This window comes from Pogona vitticeps, chromosome 4, assembly GCF_051106095.1.
Source record: "Pogona vitticeps strain Pit_001003342236 chromosome 4, PviZW2.1, whole genome shotgun sequence".
In the NCBI taxonomy this organism is placed as follows: domain Eukaryota; kingdom Metazoa; phylum Chordata; class Lepidosauria; order Squamata; family Agamidae; genus Pogona; species Pogona vitticeps.
Genome location: NC_135786.1, coordinates 113,341,062 through 113,361,058, shown reverse-complemented (window position 1 = coordinate 113,361,058; position 19,997 = coordinate 113,341,062). Strand labels below are relative to the sequence as shown.

At 43.6% G+C, this 19,997-nt stretch overlaps 1 protein-coding gene across 2 annotated transcripts in view; it reads left to right on the top strand.

Annotated features, from left to right (window-relative positions):
- Positions 1 to 17,495, top strand: part of RGL1 (ral guanine nucleotide dissociation stimulator like 1) — a 108,262-nt gene extending 90,767 nt beyond the window's left edge. Inside the window, exons 14-18 of one of the 2 annotated variants that reach the window (XM_020795083.3) lie at positions 4,257 to 4,340; positions 5,827 to 5,995; positions 7,976 to 8,167; positions 13,919 to 14,033; positions 15,451 to 17,495. In XM_020795083.3, coding sequence (XP_020650742.3) covers positions 4,257 to 4,340; positions 5,827 to 5,995; positions 7,976 to 8,167; positions 13,919 to 14,033; positions 15,451 to 15,596 — 706 coding nt within the window. In that variant the 3' untranslated portion in view covers positions 15,597 to 17,495. Of the gene's footprint in view, positions 1 to 4,256; positions 4,341 to 5,826; positions 5,996 to 7,975; positions 8,168 to 13,845; positions 14,034 to 15,450 lie in introns of those variants that run through there. The other variant, XM_020795084.3, reaches the window with a different exon arrangement.
- The last annotated feature ends 2,502 nt before the right edge of the window (positions 17,496 to 19,997 follow it).

Below are 19,997 nucleotides of genomic sequence, written 5' to 3'. Positions count from 1 at the left end.
ATATAGCACCTAGCTGCCAGCTGCCTGAGGCAATATTCCAGTACCCTGTCAGCTTTCTCTCCATACTCCCAATATCACTAAGACAAGCAAAAGCAAATTTTGTCTTAGAGGCATGCAGCATGTTCGGTTCAGATGAAATTATCTACAACTTCCAGTAAGTCTCAGAAATGGGGATGGCTGCAAACTGAGTTTTCACACTGTCATTTGTGCCTTCTGGGATGTTTGCCCATATTTTTTTCCTGAGAGTCATATGCAATATTATGACCCTTCAAGCTAGCCTTACCTGCCTCTCAATTACCTGTCTCTCAATTGCCCTTAATTTCATTGAGCCTTCATTAGGAGTGGAAAAAGTTCACCAGCTCAGCTTTCTTCTCTTTTAAATAGCTTGCATCATTGAGAACTGAGGCACTGAGACACAGTGCTTTTTATTATATAAGCACTGTGTCTCACTGTATCCTGCATGTAACATTAAAAGAATCAGGATATTTTCAGACTTAACATATTCATTTGAGGAGATTATTTTTTAAAAAAAGGACCTGCTGAAAGCAGCTTTGAGGCACACGAAATAGAAATGTATAGTGCTAGTTAGTGGGATACAAAAGGTGCCAAAAAATCTACAAGACTGTAGTCCAACATGTACCTCCCTAGTGCTGCATGAGCAACAGGCATCAATTTGCATTGTGGGGTATTTCTGTCCAATATGATGTCTAGGATGTCATCAACATCCCCTCTGATCACCAGAAGGTAATTGCCAGAAGCAGTCAAGCAACACAGAGGGAAAATTCTCATTGGAGCTACGGTGGCAGAAGCAACCTTTACAAGCACTTCCACAAAATTACTCAACTCATGCCCTCATAATTGCAAAACTAAGGCAGGAAGACATTTGCGGATTAATACTGCCAATGCATTGGGTTTTGTGGGGGGAGCACTAACTATCTCTTATCCCATCCTGACACAGTCTATCTGTCCCTAAAAGTTGGATTTCCTGCATGAGTGCAGTACCTACTATGAGTCTTGTGAATTTGGAAGCCACATGTCTACATTTGCTGGGAATACCAAGCCCCTTGACATTCCACATACTATTTAGACATGACCAGTCAGAAACAGACAAAAAGTAAGCAGACTAGAATAAAGAAAACCAGGCACCCATTCAACATGCTCACCATGAACCTGGCACCCATCCCAACATGGTCACCAAGCAGTAGCGTATCCTCTCCAGAGTCCATCCTGCCATGCCAGTCGGTTGATCCAAACCCTGTATCACAGAACGCATAATCCAGCTGTTCTTTGTGGAAAGACCCAAGGGGAGCCAAATGTGCAGAGGGGGAGAGAAAAAACCCAAACCGAATAGAAATGCCCAACCATTAAAAAGAGGGACCTCCAAAACTTGTCATGCATAATGGTAATATAGCTCCCAATCAGGAAGCTTTGCAGACAGCTGTGGGTCATTGGTGGCTTTTTCTGGACCTTCAGAATACTTTCTCAAGAATCATTTGGAGGCAATGACTGCTTAAAGTCTCGAATGTATGGACATCACCAAACGCGGGGTTTCCTCCTTTGTGATGCTTCGTCAGGCTTTTTTTTTTACTGCAGCTGTTTTCAGTTGTAGTTTGTTCATGGGTCTTTCTGCCATACATTTTATCTTCAGCAAGTGAAATGCACACTTGATCTGGATGAGGTGAGGTGATTGACTCAACCATTGCACAATATTCAATTTCTTTGCCTTAAAAAACTCCCGGTTTGCTTTTGCGGTATGTTTTGGGTCATTGTCCATTTGTAAAGTGAAGTGCTGTCCAATCAGCTCTGCTGAATTTGGCTGAATCTCAGCAGACAATATGATCCCTGTGCACTTCAGAATTCACCTGGCTGCTTCTGTCTTCTGTCACATCATCAGTGAACACTAGTGACCCAGTGCCCTTGGAAGCCATATATCCCCCTGCCACCACGGGTGTATTACAGATCATGTGGTATGCTTCAGATCATGAGCGGTTCCAAGCCTTCTCCATTCTTTTTTCTTCCCATCATTCTTGTACAGGCTGATCTTCATTTCATTTGTCCAGAGGACACTGTTCCATTACTGGGCTGACTTCCTTAGATATTTTTTGGCAAAGTCTAATCTGACCTTTCTATTCCTGATGCTTAATGAATGGTTTGCACCATATGGTGGACCCGCTGTATTTGCTCTCACGAAGTTTTCCCTTTATGGTAGACTTCATGGTGGGCGTTACCTTTCTTCTGGAGAGTGCTCTTCACTTGGCTGGATGTTGTGAAGAGGTTTTTCTTTACCATGGAAAGGATCCTATGATCATCCACCAGTGTTGGATCTATGCATGTCCAGGCCTTTTTATGCTGCTGAGCAAACCAGTACAGTGGGGTCTTGACTTGAGAACTTAATCCGTATTGGAAGGTGGTTCTCAAGTCAAAAAGTCTGTAAGTCAAGTCTCCATTGACCTACAGTGCATTGAAAACCGATTAATCCCGTAACAGGCTGTTTTTGTTCCATTTTGGTTTTTTTCTGGTCTGTAAGTCAAATCTCAGTTTGCAAGTCAAACCTAAATTTTGTGGCCAGAGAAGTCTGTAACTCAAAAAGTCTGTAAGTCAAGCCGTCTGTAAGTCAAGGGTCCACTGTACAGTACTCAACTGTGGTTTTGTTTTTTGTTTTTTTTTTTTTTTTTTTTTTTGGCCATTCCTAATGCTCCTGCTACTTCTCTGGTGGATTTTTTCTTTTCTTTTTTCTTTCTTTCTTTTTCTTTCTTTTTCTTTTTTTGCAGCCTAAGGATGGCCTGTTTCACTTGCATTGAGAGCTCCTTTGAATGCATGTTGTGGGTTCACAGCAACAGCTTTCAAATGCAAATGCCACACCTGTGATCAACTCCAGACCCTTTACCAGCTTAATTGATGATGAGATAACAAAGGAATAGCTCACACCTATCTATGAAACAGCTTTTGAGTCAATTGTCCAATTTTGGTCTCTTGAAAAAGAGGAGGCTATGTATTAAAGAGCTGTGGTGCCTAAAGCCTTCCTCCAATTGGGATGTGAATACCCTCAAATTAAAGCTGAGAAACTACACTTTAACTGTACAGTAACTTGAATTTATTTCAGTAAACAGCCAAAATAACAAAACTTGTGTCAGTGTCCAATTATTTCCAGACCCAACTGTATGTATTCCATATGTAACATGTGGAGGTCATTATTGTATAGACTTAATTTCCTCTTATTCTTTTCTGTGTTCCATTTGGCTTTGCACTTCATTTTTCTCCAATTTTCCTTTCTTGCTTTTATTTTATGTGTGAGCCTACAAGCTGGGACTTGTATGCTTTAAATTCAGCCTCTAGCAAATGATAGGGCTTTTGTTTAAGACGTGATGACGATGGGTATTGTTACCAATATGCATGTACCACATATTGGTAACAATACCCAAGCTAGTGATACCTAGAATGGAGCTGGTCTCTTCTCGATACATGCAGATACTGGAATGTGAGGCCTGGTTCACATTTTTCTGTGAGTGAAATTGGATTCGTGAGCCTCCACTGTTTAAACAGTACATTAAGTTACACCTTCGAGCAATGCAATGTTTTCCTCCACCCTGATGACGTGAGTTATCTTCTGCCCGTGGAGTTGGTGTAGAATGTATGGCTATGTATCACATTGGTTGCAGCCCTCCACCATGACTCATATTTCAGCTGAGTTTTATAAAAGAATAAGTCAAAGATACATACTGGTTTCAGGAAAAGTTTTCTGTGCAATTGTTCAAAAAGCTAACATTGCTTTTGGCCATAAGCATAAGGTCCAAATCTGTATTAGTGCAATAATACAGCCATAAGGGCACAAATGTGTGCAAGCTTTTAAGATCATCGTCACCTTTATCACACAAGTTCGATTCCCCACTGTGTCACTTTGATGGGCTGGATTTGATGATCCATAAGGTTCCTCTTCTAGCTTTGCAGTTCTAGGATTATTCTTATAGGTCAGTGGTCCCTAACCTTGGGTAACCCAGGTGTTCTTGGACTGCATCTCCCAGAAACCCGAGTCAGCACAGTGGATGGTGAAGACTTCTGGGGATTGCAATTCAAGAACACCCACGTTCCCTAATGTTGGTAATCACTGTCATAGATTATCATTAAAAAGCAGGTGGATGGGAGGAAATAAACTTGGCTTCTGACATTTTTCAAAGCTCTTAGTCTGATGTGTGTTTTAATTTTGTGATATTATTCTATAGTATCAATGTTTTATGGAATCCTAACTGCTTTTACAGCTACTCCCTATCCTCTGACATTGAGGCAGCCATTGATCCACCCATAACTTCACCTCAAAAGAGCATGGTGAAGCGACTAAGCCAGTAAGTATGACCTGACAAATGATGATTAGGGAGGGACTGGCATGAAAAATGCATAAACTGCATTATAAATGACCAATTCCAATAAGAATAGAGAGGAGAAAAGAGAGAGATATAGAGATTTAACAACAAATAGAGACAGCTAATGAATATGTAAAGGTTCCCCTTGGGAAATTATCCAGTCATGTCCGACTCTAGGGCTCGGTGCTCATCCCTGTTTCCAGGCCATAGAGCCAGCGTTTTGTCCGTAGACAATCTTCCATGGTCACGTGGTCAGTGCGACTAGACACGGAATGTCGTTACCTTCCCACCGAGGTGGTCCCTATTGATCTACTCGCATTTTTACATGCTTTCAAACTGTTAGGTTGGCAGGAGCCGGGACAAGCGACGGGACCTCACTCCGACGCATGGATTCGAACTGCTGGTCTTTTGACCTTGCAGCCCAGAGGCTTCTGTGGTTTAACCCACTGTGCCACCACGTCCCTAGTTAATGCATAGATACAAAATTCCCATGTTTCCCTTTATAAATGGGGCTTCACAGATAGCATTTAAAATCAGTAGTAGAGGTGAAATATCTGATGAAAACCTTAGACAAAGTGATTGATGCTTATTTCCCCTTGCAGGGATATGTTGCTCTCCAGAGCAACATTGCTCTGGAGAGCAACAGGTACAACAGTATTTCCTCAGATCGCCCTCTCTGAGGATTGTGAGAGGGATCCACTTCGAAACACCATTTTAGGTGCAGTTGTGATGAGGTCTGTAGTCAGTGCCTCTACAACATCAGACATCCAGGGCCAGAGAGGACCAAAGGGGCTTCTGGAGGAAGCTGCAGGTCCACTGGATCCAAAGCCCTCCACTTCCCCAGGCACATCCCAAGAATGGGGCAAAGCATATATTTTCTCTGGAGGTGGAACGGCTTATTCCCTCTGTTGAGAACCAAATGAGAAAGAACATCTGATGTGTTTTATTTGTATTAAAAAGGCTGTTGAAGGAGCCAAAGAGTGAAATTGTTGTTATTATGAGTTTTAATGTGATAATTGTTTTGTTTGTTGTTGTTTAGTCGTTTAGTCGTGTCCAACTCTTCGTGACCCCATGGACCAGAGCACGCCAGGCCCTCCTGTCTTCAATAATTGTTTAGTGTTTTTAAAATATTGTAATAATTTATTATTTGGCTTTTAACTTTGTTTCTTTTAAATGCTGTAAGCTGCCCTGGAACCTTTGGGAGAAAGGCATCGTATATATATTTTAAATAAACAAATAAACTCTAGTCATGGTATATTTGAAAAAGAGAGCATGACTCAGAAAAAAGGGGACAGGAGCTCAATGAAGAGGGACTCTGTATGTTCGTTCTGGCTCTTGGTTTGCATGCCGTGCTTACCAGCACTTTCCCACCCTTTAAAGCTTAAGTCACATAAAAACATGGTTGTCTGTTAAGGTCCCGGAAAGACTCTTTGCTGTTTTCATTTGTTGCTTGCTTTTCATGGGGCAGATTATTACTGGGGCTGGATCCAGCTGATTCAGCAGCATGCTCCACCCCTGTGAAAGACTCTGGAGGAAGCATGGATTCTGCCAGCATCCCCTCCTGTGAGCTCCATCACACAGAGATAGAGGACCCCTGTGTCACCCCCACAGCTACTCCAGAGGAGCCCCAGAAGAAGGTAGGCATTTTCAAGTGTCCAGAAGGAACTGCTCTCAATTTCTGAGAAGAGTGACGGGGGCAGAATTACAAGTAAATGAGCATTAGGGGAAGTATTGTGATTCTGCCTGCATTAGGACTGTTACAGTACCAGCAACAGCTCAGCCATAGCCAACGATAATCCTTAAAATTGAGAGCAGCTCTACCACTAGGCAAGTGACTACTTTGTTATTGTTGTTGCATTTGTGAAATGCTGTTAGAAGTGGGGTAGGGGTACCAGAGGGGTTTTCTGCTTCTTGGGCTGAACGGATTTGGCCAGCTGGGGCTCCAGTGATCTTGAGTTGAGGTGGGTGAGTGAGAGGCAGTGTTTACTCTTCTGCTTCAGGACAGGCAAACGACTTGAGGCAGTTTGTCCAGTGGACACATCTGTAAATCTGCCAAGAGAGGGACCCTAGTGATTCAGAAATGTTAGGCGCAGGAGGGCTCCAGCAACACACATGTACAGAACTTGACTGGATGTTTTGTTTGTGAGGGCTTGTATACTGAAATATCAAATATGTGTGAATTATAAGAGTGATTAGACATATTTTTCTGTTTATAAGAATGGAGATCTTCGAGGAATGAACGGGGCTGTGCGGATATTATGGGTGAATAAGTAACCTAGTTAATCTAGATGCAAAATCCGGAGCCAGAGTCCCGAAGGCAGCATGTGTCGTTCTGCCAACTCCTGCAACATTGCTGGAACCAGTTGTATTGGCTCTTGTCTTTCCATTGGACCATTTCAGCAACGTGGAGAGGGGGGATCTGCTGCTTGGGTAACAGCCTATCTTCCATATTACTTTATCCAGGCTTCATGCTCTGGAGAGGACACTCCTCGATTCAGAGCATGTTACCATAGTCTCTCCAGACTGAAGGATGCCTATGATGAATAGGCTGGGTGTCCTAAAGAGCCTTGCCTCTGCTGCCACCTGCTGGTTCCTTCTTCTCAGGGCAGAAAGGAAGGCACGTGGTTCCTCTCTGAGAACGATGGTTCTTGGGCCTTACGTGTGGTCCTTTTTCAGGAGGACTACTGAATACTGATTGTAACCAGGAGATGCATAGGAAGAAAGGTTCAGCAATCCAGTCTGCCTTTGGCTGCAACAGTAACCTCCTGTTTCACTAAGTAGCAGAGGAAAAAGTGATAACATCTCCAAAGTGAGATAAGTGAAGAGGGAGTGTTTTTTTTTATAAAGGGTGGAACATTGCCACAGTTCTGTTTGAAGGGAGGAATATTCTTTAAAAAGTAATCAGTCTGTCCGTAAAGGAAAGACAGAAATAAAAGCATAAGAAAGCTGGAATCATTATGGGATATCATTTAAAAAAAAAGAAACCCAGTGGTCCTACTTGTGTTTTTTCAGTGTTTTCCTAAAATGAAGGAGACAAAAAGTCTTGTGTAAGATATTACAGGACAGATAGCACTGGGTCCACAAACCAAGATGCCCACACACCATTTTCTTTGTTCCATTTTCTGGAGCCAACAGAAAGCATACCCTCTTTTCTGTGCCTGGTTCTCTGCTGAACTTGTATGTCAGGGATGAGAATATTTGGTCTTCCAGATGTTAACAAACTGGAACGCCTATCATGCCTCATCGTTAGCTATGCTGGCCACGATCGATGTGAGCTGCAGTCCAACAATGTTTGGGGGGTCCAGGTGTGCCTCACCCCTGCACCACATGCAACAAGGTAGGGAAGAGAAGAGTGACAGGGGCAGAATTACAAGTAAATGAGCATTTCCGGCTCACACACTTCCCCTTTTCATGACCTGAATCCACTGTGACCACAGAGGGAGAGCTACTTTTTCACACATGGGGAATTTCCAGAGGTCGTCATTCCTCAGCCAGGGTAAGATCCCGAGTCATGTTCTTCATCTCCTGCCAGTCCTCAGGACGGAGCAAGTAGCTGTCTTTGAACAACCAGCTTCAGCAAAATTAATCTTCTGGTCTCATCTGTCTCTCTCTCTCAGCCATCAGAGTCCTCCTCAGTTGCCGGCTCTGCCACCTCCTCTGCCTCCTCCTTTGAGGGGGCTCTCCTGTGTCCTCCATCGCCCGTCAGCAGTCCCCTGATCTGCCCTGTTTATAACGAGCAGAAGGGGGGTGCCTGCATCATCCGCGTCAGCGTGAAGGAGGATAATGGCAACATGTACAAGAGCATCATGGTATGTGATAAGAACAGAGGGGACTTATTTCCAGGTTGCTGTTTGTATTGTTGGGGCAGCAAAGGATGTTCTGTTGCAAGGCTTTTCCTTTGCTTGCAGCAAAGGAAAGGCCCCTGCCTGAAAGGCTGGAGAGCTGCTGCCAGTTAGCCTTGACCATCCTAAGCTCGATGGATCAGTGGTCTAACTGAGTGTAAGGCCTGTGCTCCTGATTTCTGTGCTAAATTTGAACACAGCAGCCCTGTGTGCGTTTGTTCCCCTTCTCTATTAGAAGCAACGGCCACCATCCTTTTTTGTTTACCATGCACAGAACAGCAATCATGAAAATGATTTGCTCCACTTTTCCAGGGTGTCTCTTGCACACCCTAGGGAACAATCAGTTGCACAAGTGGTGTGTGGTTGCACAGGACAGACATCCAAACAAAGGCAGGGGGAAAAAACACTTGTGTGATTGCTTTTCCATGCACAGTAAAATGTGAACAGGATACCGGCCAGGATCTTAAGGGCAGCGTGGTAACATGGACACTTCATGTTCCTGTGCTCTTCATTTAGTGGCCAAGAAAAGCATTGCCATTCCTGAAAGAGGAAAAGGGTAACGTTTTATGTAAGAAATGCCAGAAAAGGCCTTTTAAAGCCAAGATTACATGTGGAACAACCACCAGTCAGTTGTCTTTGAAGTTCAAAGCCAAGCATGAGGGCAGGAGCGATATGTACAACCCCCATGTTCAGAGGCCACACTTCAGGGACAAGCACCAGTGGGGAAACTCATTGCCATTGATGGGTCTTGCCATCCAACAACTGGCTTAACCCATATTTAAAGTTTTCTAAGCTAGTGGCCAGCAGCACATTTCACGGCAGAGATGTCCAAAAGCTAAAGATCTCCTGTAGTAAAGAATGTTCTTTTCTCTGTCCTGAACCTCGTGAATTCTCATCTGTTTATGACACCACTTTGCAAGGTGGGTGACACCAAGATGATGGAGAGCCTCTGCAGGCTCTTCTGGTCAGTGGGAGCCACCTGGATCACAGGGATAAGGAGAACGAAGAGGTAGGGGAGGAAAGAGAACCACCTGTGGCTAAGCAGTTACCATAGGATATTTGCCCCTCTTTTCATTTCCATAGCTGCAACGTGGACAACATCTGATGCATAAGGACATTTTGCTTTTTGTGTACTTGGCTTTGATGTTTAAAAAAATCCCAGTAAAGGAACAGATGTCTTGAAACTGCTGTTAAATATTTTGATTGGAGTTTTGGTTAAAACACAAGTAATTTGCCTTGGGATGTAGGATCACCCCAGCAGTATCTCTCCCTTCTTCCCAATGGTTGTGGCTAGTATGGAGATTGGAGGTGGCGGTAGAACATCCCAGTGGCAGCCCCCAAGCCATTCTTGTTGAGCTCTCAGCCATTGCCTTGCCATGGGGGACAGGGGTGGCTCATAGTCTGATCATCAACCTTTAAACTAGCTTGCTCTTCTACACGTTGGCTATGAATACAGTTGTACCTCGACTTACGAACTATTGGGACAGGGTTCGTAAGTCGAAACATTTGTAAGCCGAAGCACCATTTCCCATAGGAATGCATTGAAAACCAGTTAATCCATTCTGGATTATTTTCGTTCTTACTGTAGATAGAGGCATTACTTCCTATAGGAACTAATGCAAAACCGGTTAATCCGTATTCTACCACTAGGTGGAGAAATTTTCTATTTTTTTCTTCTTCTTTTGACCTAAGATGAACTTAGGTCAAAAAAAAAGGGAAGGAAAGGAGGGAGGGGGAGGAGGGAACACCTTCTAAACAGAAAACCTTTAAAAACAAGCAGCTTTTAAACAAAATCAAAGCAAGCCAAGCACCTTCTAAGTAAAAAAAGGGCAGGAAAGGAGGGAGGGAACATTTTCTAAACACACCACCTTGAAAAGCACCTTTTAAGCCAAACCAAGTCAAGCCAAACACCTTTTAGGTGAAAAAGGAGCAGGAAAGGAGGGAGGGAACAATGGGGAAAAGAGGAAGGAAGGAAGGAAGGAAGGAAGGAAGGAAGGAAGGAAGGAAGAAAGGAAGAAAGGAAGAAAGGAAGAAAGGAAGAAAGGAAGAAAGAAAGAAAGAAGTTCACCACTGGGGCACACAGACCCCTTAAACAAAGGTTTGTGCTTTTAAGCACAAAAAGAGAGAAAAGAAAGTTGTGGGGGGATAGAGCTTGGACGCCAAAACACATTTTAAACCAACACATTTTTACAACATTTTTAAACCAAGCAATTTTTAAACAAAACACATTTTAACATGAAACAAGCAACTTTTAAACCAACCAACTAATCAAAACCTTTTAAAACAAAAGAGAGGTGCCTTAACTTTCGGTGTCTTCTGGAGGACATCACTGGGAGGTAGAGGTCCCCTCCTCTGGGTCATCTTCTCCAGGGGGTCCCTGTTGCTGTCTCTTCACTGCAGGCTCCATCCAGGTGAAAAATCTGTCCAATGTTGTCTGTTTTCTCCTGCGCTGAAGAATCTTCCTGAAGTGGCTAACCACGTTGTCATTCATCATGTCCAAAATTCTTCCTGTCACAGTACTGTTTGGGTGGTGCCTCTCAAAGAAGTCCTGGCACTTGGTCCACATCTGGCAGATGTGATCTCCTCGCTGCTAACCAGCGGTGCCTCTTCCTCTTCCTCAGTGGAATGCACCTCCACAAGAGCCTTCTGCTGCTCACTTTGCAGTTCTGCAAGTTCTTCCATCGTCAGCTCCCCTTTGTGCTCTTCAACCAGCTCCTCTACATCCTCTTTGCCGACATCCAGTCCCATGCCTTCACCCATGGCGACGATGTCCCTCACCACCTGTGAATCAGTCCCCTCAGTGGCACTGTCTGTGACACATTCTGGCCAGAGTTTCTTCCAGGCTGAGTTCAAGGTCCTAGTTGTGACATCCTGCCAGGCCTTGTTGATGAGTCTGATGCTGTGGAGGACATTGAAATGTGTCTTCCAGAACTCTTTCAGGGTCAGGGACGTCTCCTCGATTACGTTGAAGCACCTGGTGAAGAGTGCCTTTGTGTTCAGCTTCTTGAAGTTGCTGATCACTTGCTGGTCCATGGGCTGCAGAAGAGGTGTTGTGTTGGGGGGGGGGAGGAACTTGACCATGATGAAATCCTTGTCGATATCATCCACCAAAGATGGGGAGTGTGCCATGGCATTGTCGATCAGAAGAGGGCATCTCTCAGGAAGCTGGTTGTCGGAAAGATATTTCTTGACAGTGGGTGCAAACACTTCATAGAGCCATTCCATAAACAGCTGCCTTGTCATCCAAGCTCTTGAGTTGGCCCTCCACATGACAGGCAGTGTGGCCTTGTTAACTTTCTCTTGCTGGAATGGGCGAGGAGTCTGGGAGTGGTGCACCAGCAGAGGCTTGATCTTCAGATCGCCGGTGGCATTGGCACAGAACAAAAGGGTCAATCTGTCCTTCATGGGTTTGTGGCCTGACATTTTCTCTTCCTCCTGGGCGATGTAGGTTCTCCTGGGCATCTTCTTCCAGAACATCCCTGTCTTGTCGCGAAGACTTGCTGGGGGAGGTAGTCTTCTTCCTTGATGAATTCAGGAAAGTCCAACTTGAAGGCTTCTGCAGCATCATGGTCAGAACTTGCAGCCTCCCCATGTCTTGTAACACAGTGGATGCCACTTCTGTTTTGGATCTTCTGAAACCACCCCCTGCTGGCACTGAATTCTTCTTGCGCTGCACTTCCAGAGGGGTTTCTTTCCAGTAAATCACAGTGCAGCTTCCTCGCTTTTTCACAGATCATGGCTTCACTGATGTTGTCCCCTTCCAGATGTTTCTCGTTGATCCAGACCAGTAAAAGTTTTTCCACTTCTTCCATAAGGGGTGGCCTGTTTTTTGTTAGGATTGTGACTCCTTTTGCCACATCAGTGTTCTTCAGGATATCTTTCTTCTTTAAGATGGTGGCGATGGTTGACTTCGCCATTCGGTATTCTGCAGCCAGTTCAGTGATACGCATCTTCATGCTTTTTGGTGATTTTTTTCCCCAATGGAGATCATTTCTTTTTACTTTGTTCTGTTCTTTCTTTGGAGACAATGGTTCAGCTCACCACAGTACACAAACCCTAAAAGGCACAGAATCCAGCAACCATTATTCCAGCACAGAACTCCTCATCAGAAAAAAAGAGCATAGAGGGGGTGGGGTAGAGAATGGATTCTAAACTGCATTTTACAGCCTGCTTGTACCAACAATCAGCAACCATTCCAGCACAGAACTCTTCATCACAAAAAGAGAGCATAGAGGGAGAGAGAGAGATAAGACAATGGGTGGTGGGGGGAGCCTTGAGTCTACAGTAGACTCCATTTTAAACTTTGGAGTCACACTTTAAACCCACATACAGTATTTTAAAACAGAGAGGTCACAGTATACAAACCTAGAAGCCACAGAATGCAAAAATGAATAAATACATTTTACATTTTAAAATTACAGTCTAATTTTCACATTTAATTTTAATTTAATATTACAGTCTTCTACTGTACTTTTCACATTTTAAACCCACACTGCAAGACCCATCAGGGCACAGAAACATAACCTCCCCACCTAGCACTACCCCCCACCAAGCTGCAAAAAACCCTGTATAGTACAGTAAATGCAGTGTACTCACCCAGCAGAGGCAGTCTCTGTTTTTTTTAAAAAGGTCAAAAATTTAAAAAATCAGACATTAAAAAAGCCAAAAAATACAGTCTGTATAGTACAGTACAGGCAGTGTACTGTACCAGGCAATAGCAGGCAATACTGTACCAGCCACTACTAGACTGTCTCCCTGTCCACTCACTTAACCGCTGGGACGAGCGAGGTTGCAGACAAGCAGCCTCTTCGCTGGCCAACAGTCAACTGAAAGTTCAAATTTCGCACTTTCCCTGCCTCCCCGCTTTTTTTTTGGTTCGTAAGTTGAGGCTTCATTCACAAGTCGAAGCAACATTTTGCGAACAGAGCTGTTCGTAACGCGAATCATTCGCAAGTGGAGACATTCGTAATTTGAGGTACCACTGTACCGCTGCATTGCCAGCATTGAAGCTGAAGTAAGATTCAGCTGCCAGTCTGGTTGGTTACATGGAATGGAGGGGAACACATCTTGTCCTTTGTTGGCAAAAGATCTTGGGGTAGCCCATGATAGACTAAGTAGGTAACTAAGTAAATAAGTAAACAAAAAGATTGGTACATTTTCATTCTCTTTCTGCTTTGCAGAACTGCTTTCTGCATTTTTATTTTATTTTGCTATAACTGCCTTCCCCACCTCCTTTGCTTCAAGTGGTTTGGACCAAATGTTTGATACAGTATTTTCCCTGAAGGGCATAGTTTGCAAGTTGTGGAAATGAGAGCTTAAAAAGAAAGCGTTCCCACACCAAACACAAAATAAGGCTTGCCTTCTTGGTATCTGTGGGGACTTGAGGTGAGCAAAACTCTGTGCTTGCCCAACATGCATAATTTCCAAGAATAATACAGAAACAAGCCAAAGAATTAGAGCTGTCCGATTAACTAATGCCCTCAGAGAAGCAATCAGAAATTTGCACCACATGGTGATTGTTTATATATTTCGTCAGTCAGCTCCCGGCCCCAGCTCCCTTGTGCGAAGATTAAGCACAACAGATAACGTCCTTCCCCAAAGAGACATCTGTTATTTTATTTTATTTTTCTGTATGTCACTACTAGATGACCAACAATGAAATTCTATTTGGAATTTAAGTTCAGAAAACAAGTCCTCAGTGCCAAATTATCTTTCCAGTTGACCAACCAGGACAAGACACCAAGTGTCATCCAGCGGGCAATGGCGAAGCACAACCTAGAAGCTGATTGTGTGGAAGATTATGAACTGGTGCAAATCATCCCTGAGGGCAAAGGTGAGAGAAGCAGGGCTTTTATGTGCTGTTGAGGAAACTTGATGGCAGAGGGTTCAGCTTCCAGGGAGTCCAGCTAGGTGGAGCTGTTTTAGTATAGTATGCCCACGAGCGTACAACAGCACGCAGGAGGTAGAGAGGATGAGAAGATTAACAAGAGCATTGTTGCATCTAAAAAATGAAAACAATTTGCTAAACTTTGATTTTACCTCCCAGCAATAGTGGCTCATCAGCAATTCTCTTGTGACAGACAATCCCTTTTCTCAGATCCTAATTCCCTAGTTCCACTGGTGGTGCCTGCTTGGCCCCTATCAGTAGATCTATTCATAGTGAATGAAACCACCATTTGAACCATGGGCAAGAATTCCTGTTGGTTTACTTACATTTAAAGCAACATTTCTAGCAGCTATTACATGTGCAAGACGAGCCAGGACACTGTGTGCTTTAAGGTTTCTCCCACCTTATGTGATTTTTTTTTCATAAGAAAAAGGTTATTTTGAGACCAGGTATAATCTTTCTGCCTAACATTATAGCAACATCTCATATTGGCTAGAATATAGTATTACCAGCATTTTATTCTGAGCATTCCTCCCTGCTGTATTTTGTCAATGGCTAAAGTCTTATTGTCTTTGTGTAATGTAAAGTTAGATCTATGTAATTTTGTGAAGCATTACAGAGGAGGAAGCAGGTGACTGGCTTCTCAGCTAGTTGTTTCTTACTGTTTTTAAAAAGTATTTATTTATTTATTTATTTATTTAGTTTCTCTCCTTGAAAGGCTAATTGTCCCTAGGGATTCACTGGAGGAGGAGCAGGGCAGTTACCTGCCAAGGAGCCAGGCTTTCTCCTCCCATCCATAGGCTATATTCTGCAGTACATACTAAGGGAAGGTGGACCTTGCTATATTATAAAAAAAGAACAGGAGTGGCCTTCAAGCAGGGGTAATTTGGATTAGGGCCCAGTGCTAGAGAAGAGGTTTGACCTTTCCATACTCTCTTCCAAGTAGTTTGTTCAATGACAATCTCTCTCTCTCTCTCTCTCTCTCTCTCTCTCTCTCTCTCTCTCTCTCTCACACACACACACACACACACACACACACACACACCACTGCAGTAAAAAGACAGATGCTCATATTGAAAAGGACCCTAAGGCAGTCCTTGCCTATATGACCCTCTCTGATCATGATGTTGGGTGTTTTCGTGGTGGCCCCATTATGAAGAGCGATAGCCCTCAGGTCCACAGCAGAACCACTGGCTATTCCTTGTTAAATTACTCTTCCCTGGGTATGTGTCCAGTTAGTGAAGATATAAGAACTGGAGCGTCAGCAATTGCTCCAGCCAACATCATTCTTTTCCCCTTGTTATCCTATGAAGAAGGAGTAGAAAATGTCACCATTTGTTATCATCAATTCCTTTTCTTGCAGAACTTGTGATCCCTTCCTCCGCAAATGTGTTTTATGCCATGAACAGCCGGGCTAATTATGACTTCATCTTGCAGAGGAAGAATGGCCTCATCGCATCAGCAAAGCTTAGAAGCGGCTTTAAGCTTCTCAAGATCATCAAAAGGTAGCAGCTCAGCCACAAATTGTCATCTTTGACAGCTGGGCAGATTTTTTAAAGACCTGGAACTGTGCCAGTATGTTTATTTTGTATATATAAAGGGGTTGCCGTTCTGTGCCATTGGCACAGAGGAGCAGCAGAGTGACAATCAGCTGAATGACAGCACCAGCCAACAGATGGTGTGGATGGGCCGATTGGATGGCTGTTCCTTGTCTGCTGGGCTGCAACTATAGGAGAGGTGGCAGAGCAGCTGAAAATGTGGGGGAGGGTCCTCCTAGGATCTGCACCCTCTTCCCCATTCTTTGGAGCCAACCCAGGTAAGTCAGCTTCAGGCAGTGTTGGGTTTCCTGTCCTTGTGATCCACTGACCTTTTCTTTTTAGAGTTTTAGAAACGATTTTCATTCTCCAGTACGAGAATGAAACGTTGGGCTGATGTGGTCCCCTCTGTGCTTAAACTATGGAATAAATTTATAGGACTATACGTATTCCTTCCCTCACAGCCAGCCCCGGTGGAACTCCATGGGGCTGGGGAGAAAAAACACAACCCTCCTCCACACAGTCAGCCCCAGTGGAATCCTATGGGGCTGGGGAAGAAAACAAACCTTCCCCATACATATCCAGCCTCAGCGGAATGGCATGGGGCTGGGGGAAAAAAAACACAACCCCCCCCCCCCCCACACACAGAGCTTTCATTTCAGGTTGTCATAGAATTATTTATTTATCTTATTTAACCATTTTCACCATATGCTCTAACTTCTTATGTATTTATTTAAAGATTTATAGGTTGTCCTATATGGTTGGATCTCAGGACAGGTTACAAAGCTGTTGTTTAAACTGCTCAAACAATTTAAGTCACAAAATTAAAACATTAAGACCGTCACATTAAAACCTGTGGAGGCCACGATCCGCAATCCCCAAAGGCTCTAAGAAACAAGCATGTGTTTTGACTTGGTGTTGAAGTGATGCCAATGTTGTCAAGCCTCCAAGGGGAGGGCATTCCACAGTTGGGGTGCTACAGCTGAAAAAAGTTTAAATAGTTCAAAACACAGAAGGACCAGATTTCCTCACTGGTACAAAATATACATTGGAGAGTCAATATTTTAAAATCCTAGCATGAAAATGATTGTTTGCATCAATGAATCACTAAGAGAGGAAACTCAGCACTGCTTGGAGCTACCTGGGAAGGCACTCCCTCCCTTTTTTTTTTTTTTTTTTTGCAAATCTTCTATATGTATATAAAAATTGCAAAGTATATTTCTTTGGAGTGTGCAATTGTACTGTCAGGTGCAGAGCTGTTCACCTGCGTTCAGTATTCAGCATTAGAACAAATAATACCTACAGATTGTTCCAATATGGATGAGAAGCAAACGGAACAGCTGGGTTTTGTGAGAGTAAGGTGGGTCATGTCTGCCACATGATTTATTTTCCATTGATTTATCCAGTCTCCTTTTAAAGATATCCAAGTTGGCAGAAGCCATTGCTGTATCTAATGGCAGTGAGCTTCACAATGTTGCACTATGGGGAAAAATACCTACTTTCCTTTGCCCTGAAAACATCTGCTGTTCAGTTTCAGTGGATGGCTGTATTGTGAATTTGCTGGTATTTCCCCACCCACATCTCCAGTCATTTTGGCCACATCCATGTCTTAGGGCTAGGCTGCATCCTGAAACTACTAGGATACCATACAGCTGGCTACCCAGTGTCCTCCATGACCATGCTATTAGAGATGGTCCTGAATGTAGTTTTGGAGACTCCTTGACTTGCTCTGTGGCTTCTGTTGTGTCAAATCATCACCAAAATGTGTATTTCTGATTATTGTCTCAGTAAATTAAGCAGTGCAATCCTCCAAAGCTCCCTGAAACTCCTGTGTATATTGACCTGTCTCTTGGATGTGTGCAGCAAAAAATAAGTGCTGCAAAAAAAAAAAGAGAGCAGGCATTAGAAAAGTGGAGTATACAGTGGAGGCAGGAATAGCTTAGATCCTATTCCTAAAGCTAATGTGACCAACCCAACTGAAATCATGCATGATGGTCACAAGACCTTATTGGCACATTTACATACCCCACATACCAAATTGTAATGCAGAATGTAATCTGCAGCTCCTCAAAAGACGACAAATTTTCCAGCCTATGGAAAAGAAAAGCAAGACAAATAATCTCTAACAAGCTTATGTCTTCCTCATGCTCTGCCAAGATGAGAAATAGCCACCAATTGTGGGACAACAGAATTTATCTGACCCGTTGGAACCCTCTCAGGGCTTTATGACTGGCGTTTCCAGGATATCTTGGCCTTCTTGTTGGTGGTCCATCTGTCAATCTCCTTTTGCTTTGGACTCCTTTGTTCTGTTATTTTCATATTCCAAGTTAGACTAGTAAAGGTAAAGGTAAAGGTTCCCCTTGACAATTTTTGTCCAGTCGTGTTCGACTCTAGGGGGCGGTGCTCATCCCTGTTTCCAAGTCATAGAGCCAGCGTTTTGTCCAAAAACAATCTTCCGTGGTCACATGGCCAGTGCGACTTAGACACGGAACGCTGTTACCTTCCCACCGAGGTGGTCCCTATTAATCTACTCGCATTTGCATGCTTTCGAACCGCTAGGTTGGCGGGAGCTGGGACAAGCGACGGGCGCTCACTCCGTCACGTGGATTCGATCTTACGACTGCTTGGTCCTCTGACCCTGCAACTGGCTGGTACCAAGTTTTTTTTAACCCCCTCCCCAATCCTTTAAGACCAAAGCACTTTGGAGAAAGTCAATTTGTTTTGAATTCCTTTTTGGAATTTCCTCACTTGGGATAAGTTCAGAAGCAGACAAATGCTCTTCTTCTTCTTCTTCATGGTCTCTCTGAGTCGCACAATTGGGTTCTTGTACCTGCACCGAAACCTGTTTGGAAACTTCCAGAGTGCATCACTTTAAGGCTTTTCTCCACTCCACACTCCTTTGCCAAAGATTTATGGCATCTTCAGTGCTTTTTATGAAGCGTTCTGACCGAAGGGCAAACATTCCCTATACAAACCATTATTCAACGTGCCAGTACTGTTTGGGAGAAATCCACTTATTCCAAAATGGTGCAGTTTATAAAGGCATCACAAAACTCACCTTGAAGAACTGTCAGTTCCAATTAAAATCCCATCTGTTGGAGAAATCCTCAGAGGCTGTGAGCTTCATTAAGGGACAATCTGTGCCAACTGTTACATCTGAGGCCACTAATAAGGGGTTGTGGTCTCTGTAGTCACAAGTGATCAGGCAAACTTGCATGCAGATGCCCAAGACATTTTGCAATCAAGCACTGTTACTGATGCTAATCCATCACTCAAGTCTCTGTTGAAACCCAGTCTCCCTCAACATCACCAAAGCACTGGAAAGATCAGCTGCTGGTGGGATCATTGAAGCCTAAGAGACACAAAAGAATAGACAAGCCTCAATTGCACATTTGTATTCCAACACAGGCAATTGTTTTGAAACTGCCCGACATATCAGACCTAGAATAGGTCCTATGTGTGGGATCCTTCTCAGATGGGGAGTTGAGAAGCACAGTGCCCTCCCCCCCCTGCTCTAGCCACAAAAATACACTTCATTTTATTCTTCACAGTCTGCTCCAGCCCAAATAAGGCAAAAGGAAAAGTCAAGATCGTGCTCCCCTCATTGCTCAAGATCAATGTCAAGATCACCTGTTCAATATCATCATAATAAATCATCTTGTATTTTGCTGTCACCTGTCAGAAGCAGAAAGAGTAGATGACCGTCTACAGATTATCGATATAGAAAGGATGATCCCTTTCCTCCTCCCTTCTACTTTGCCCTCAATTAGGGTATCCTGGTTTCAAATTGTGGTTTCCCACCCGGATTGTTGTATTATGAGCTTATTGGGACGATATGCTAGATTTCCATGAAGCTCGATATTGATCCCCAAAGAGGGCAACGCCACACGCCTTAGGGTGATCTTGCTCTCTCTCCCCCTCAAGGGGTGGAGCAAAACATTGTGAGGCAAGCGTGCAACAGAAAGCAATCTTACACATGTTTACCCAGATTTTCTTTTCCCAATAACTCATTAAATATTAATGAGTTAATTAATGGTCTTAACTGACCAGATAGGCGGGATATAAATAAAATAAAATAAATAAATAAATAAATAATGCTAGAACCATTGACAAAATCAACCTTTGAACTATTAGCCACAACAGATATATGGCTGCTTATTTTTTCAAACTGTCTGTTTGGTTGCAGTAACATCATCAAGGGGAGCAGGAGAAATTTGTGCATTGTGATACGATTTGCCTTATTTAGTTTCATCTAGATAAGGGGTCCCCAACCTTTTTCACCCCGCAAAACAGCTGGGGAAGGTGGAGCACCCCTGCGCTTGTGTGCATGTGCAAACAAGTGCTCTCTCTGTCACATATGAGCGAGCAAGCACTC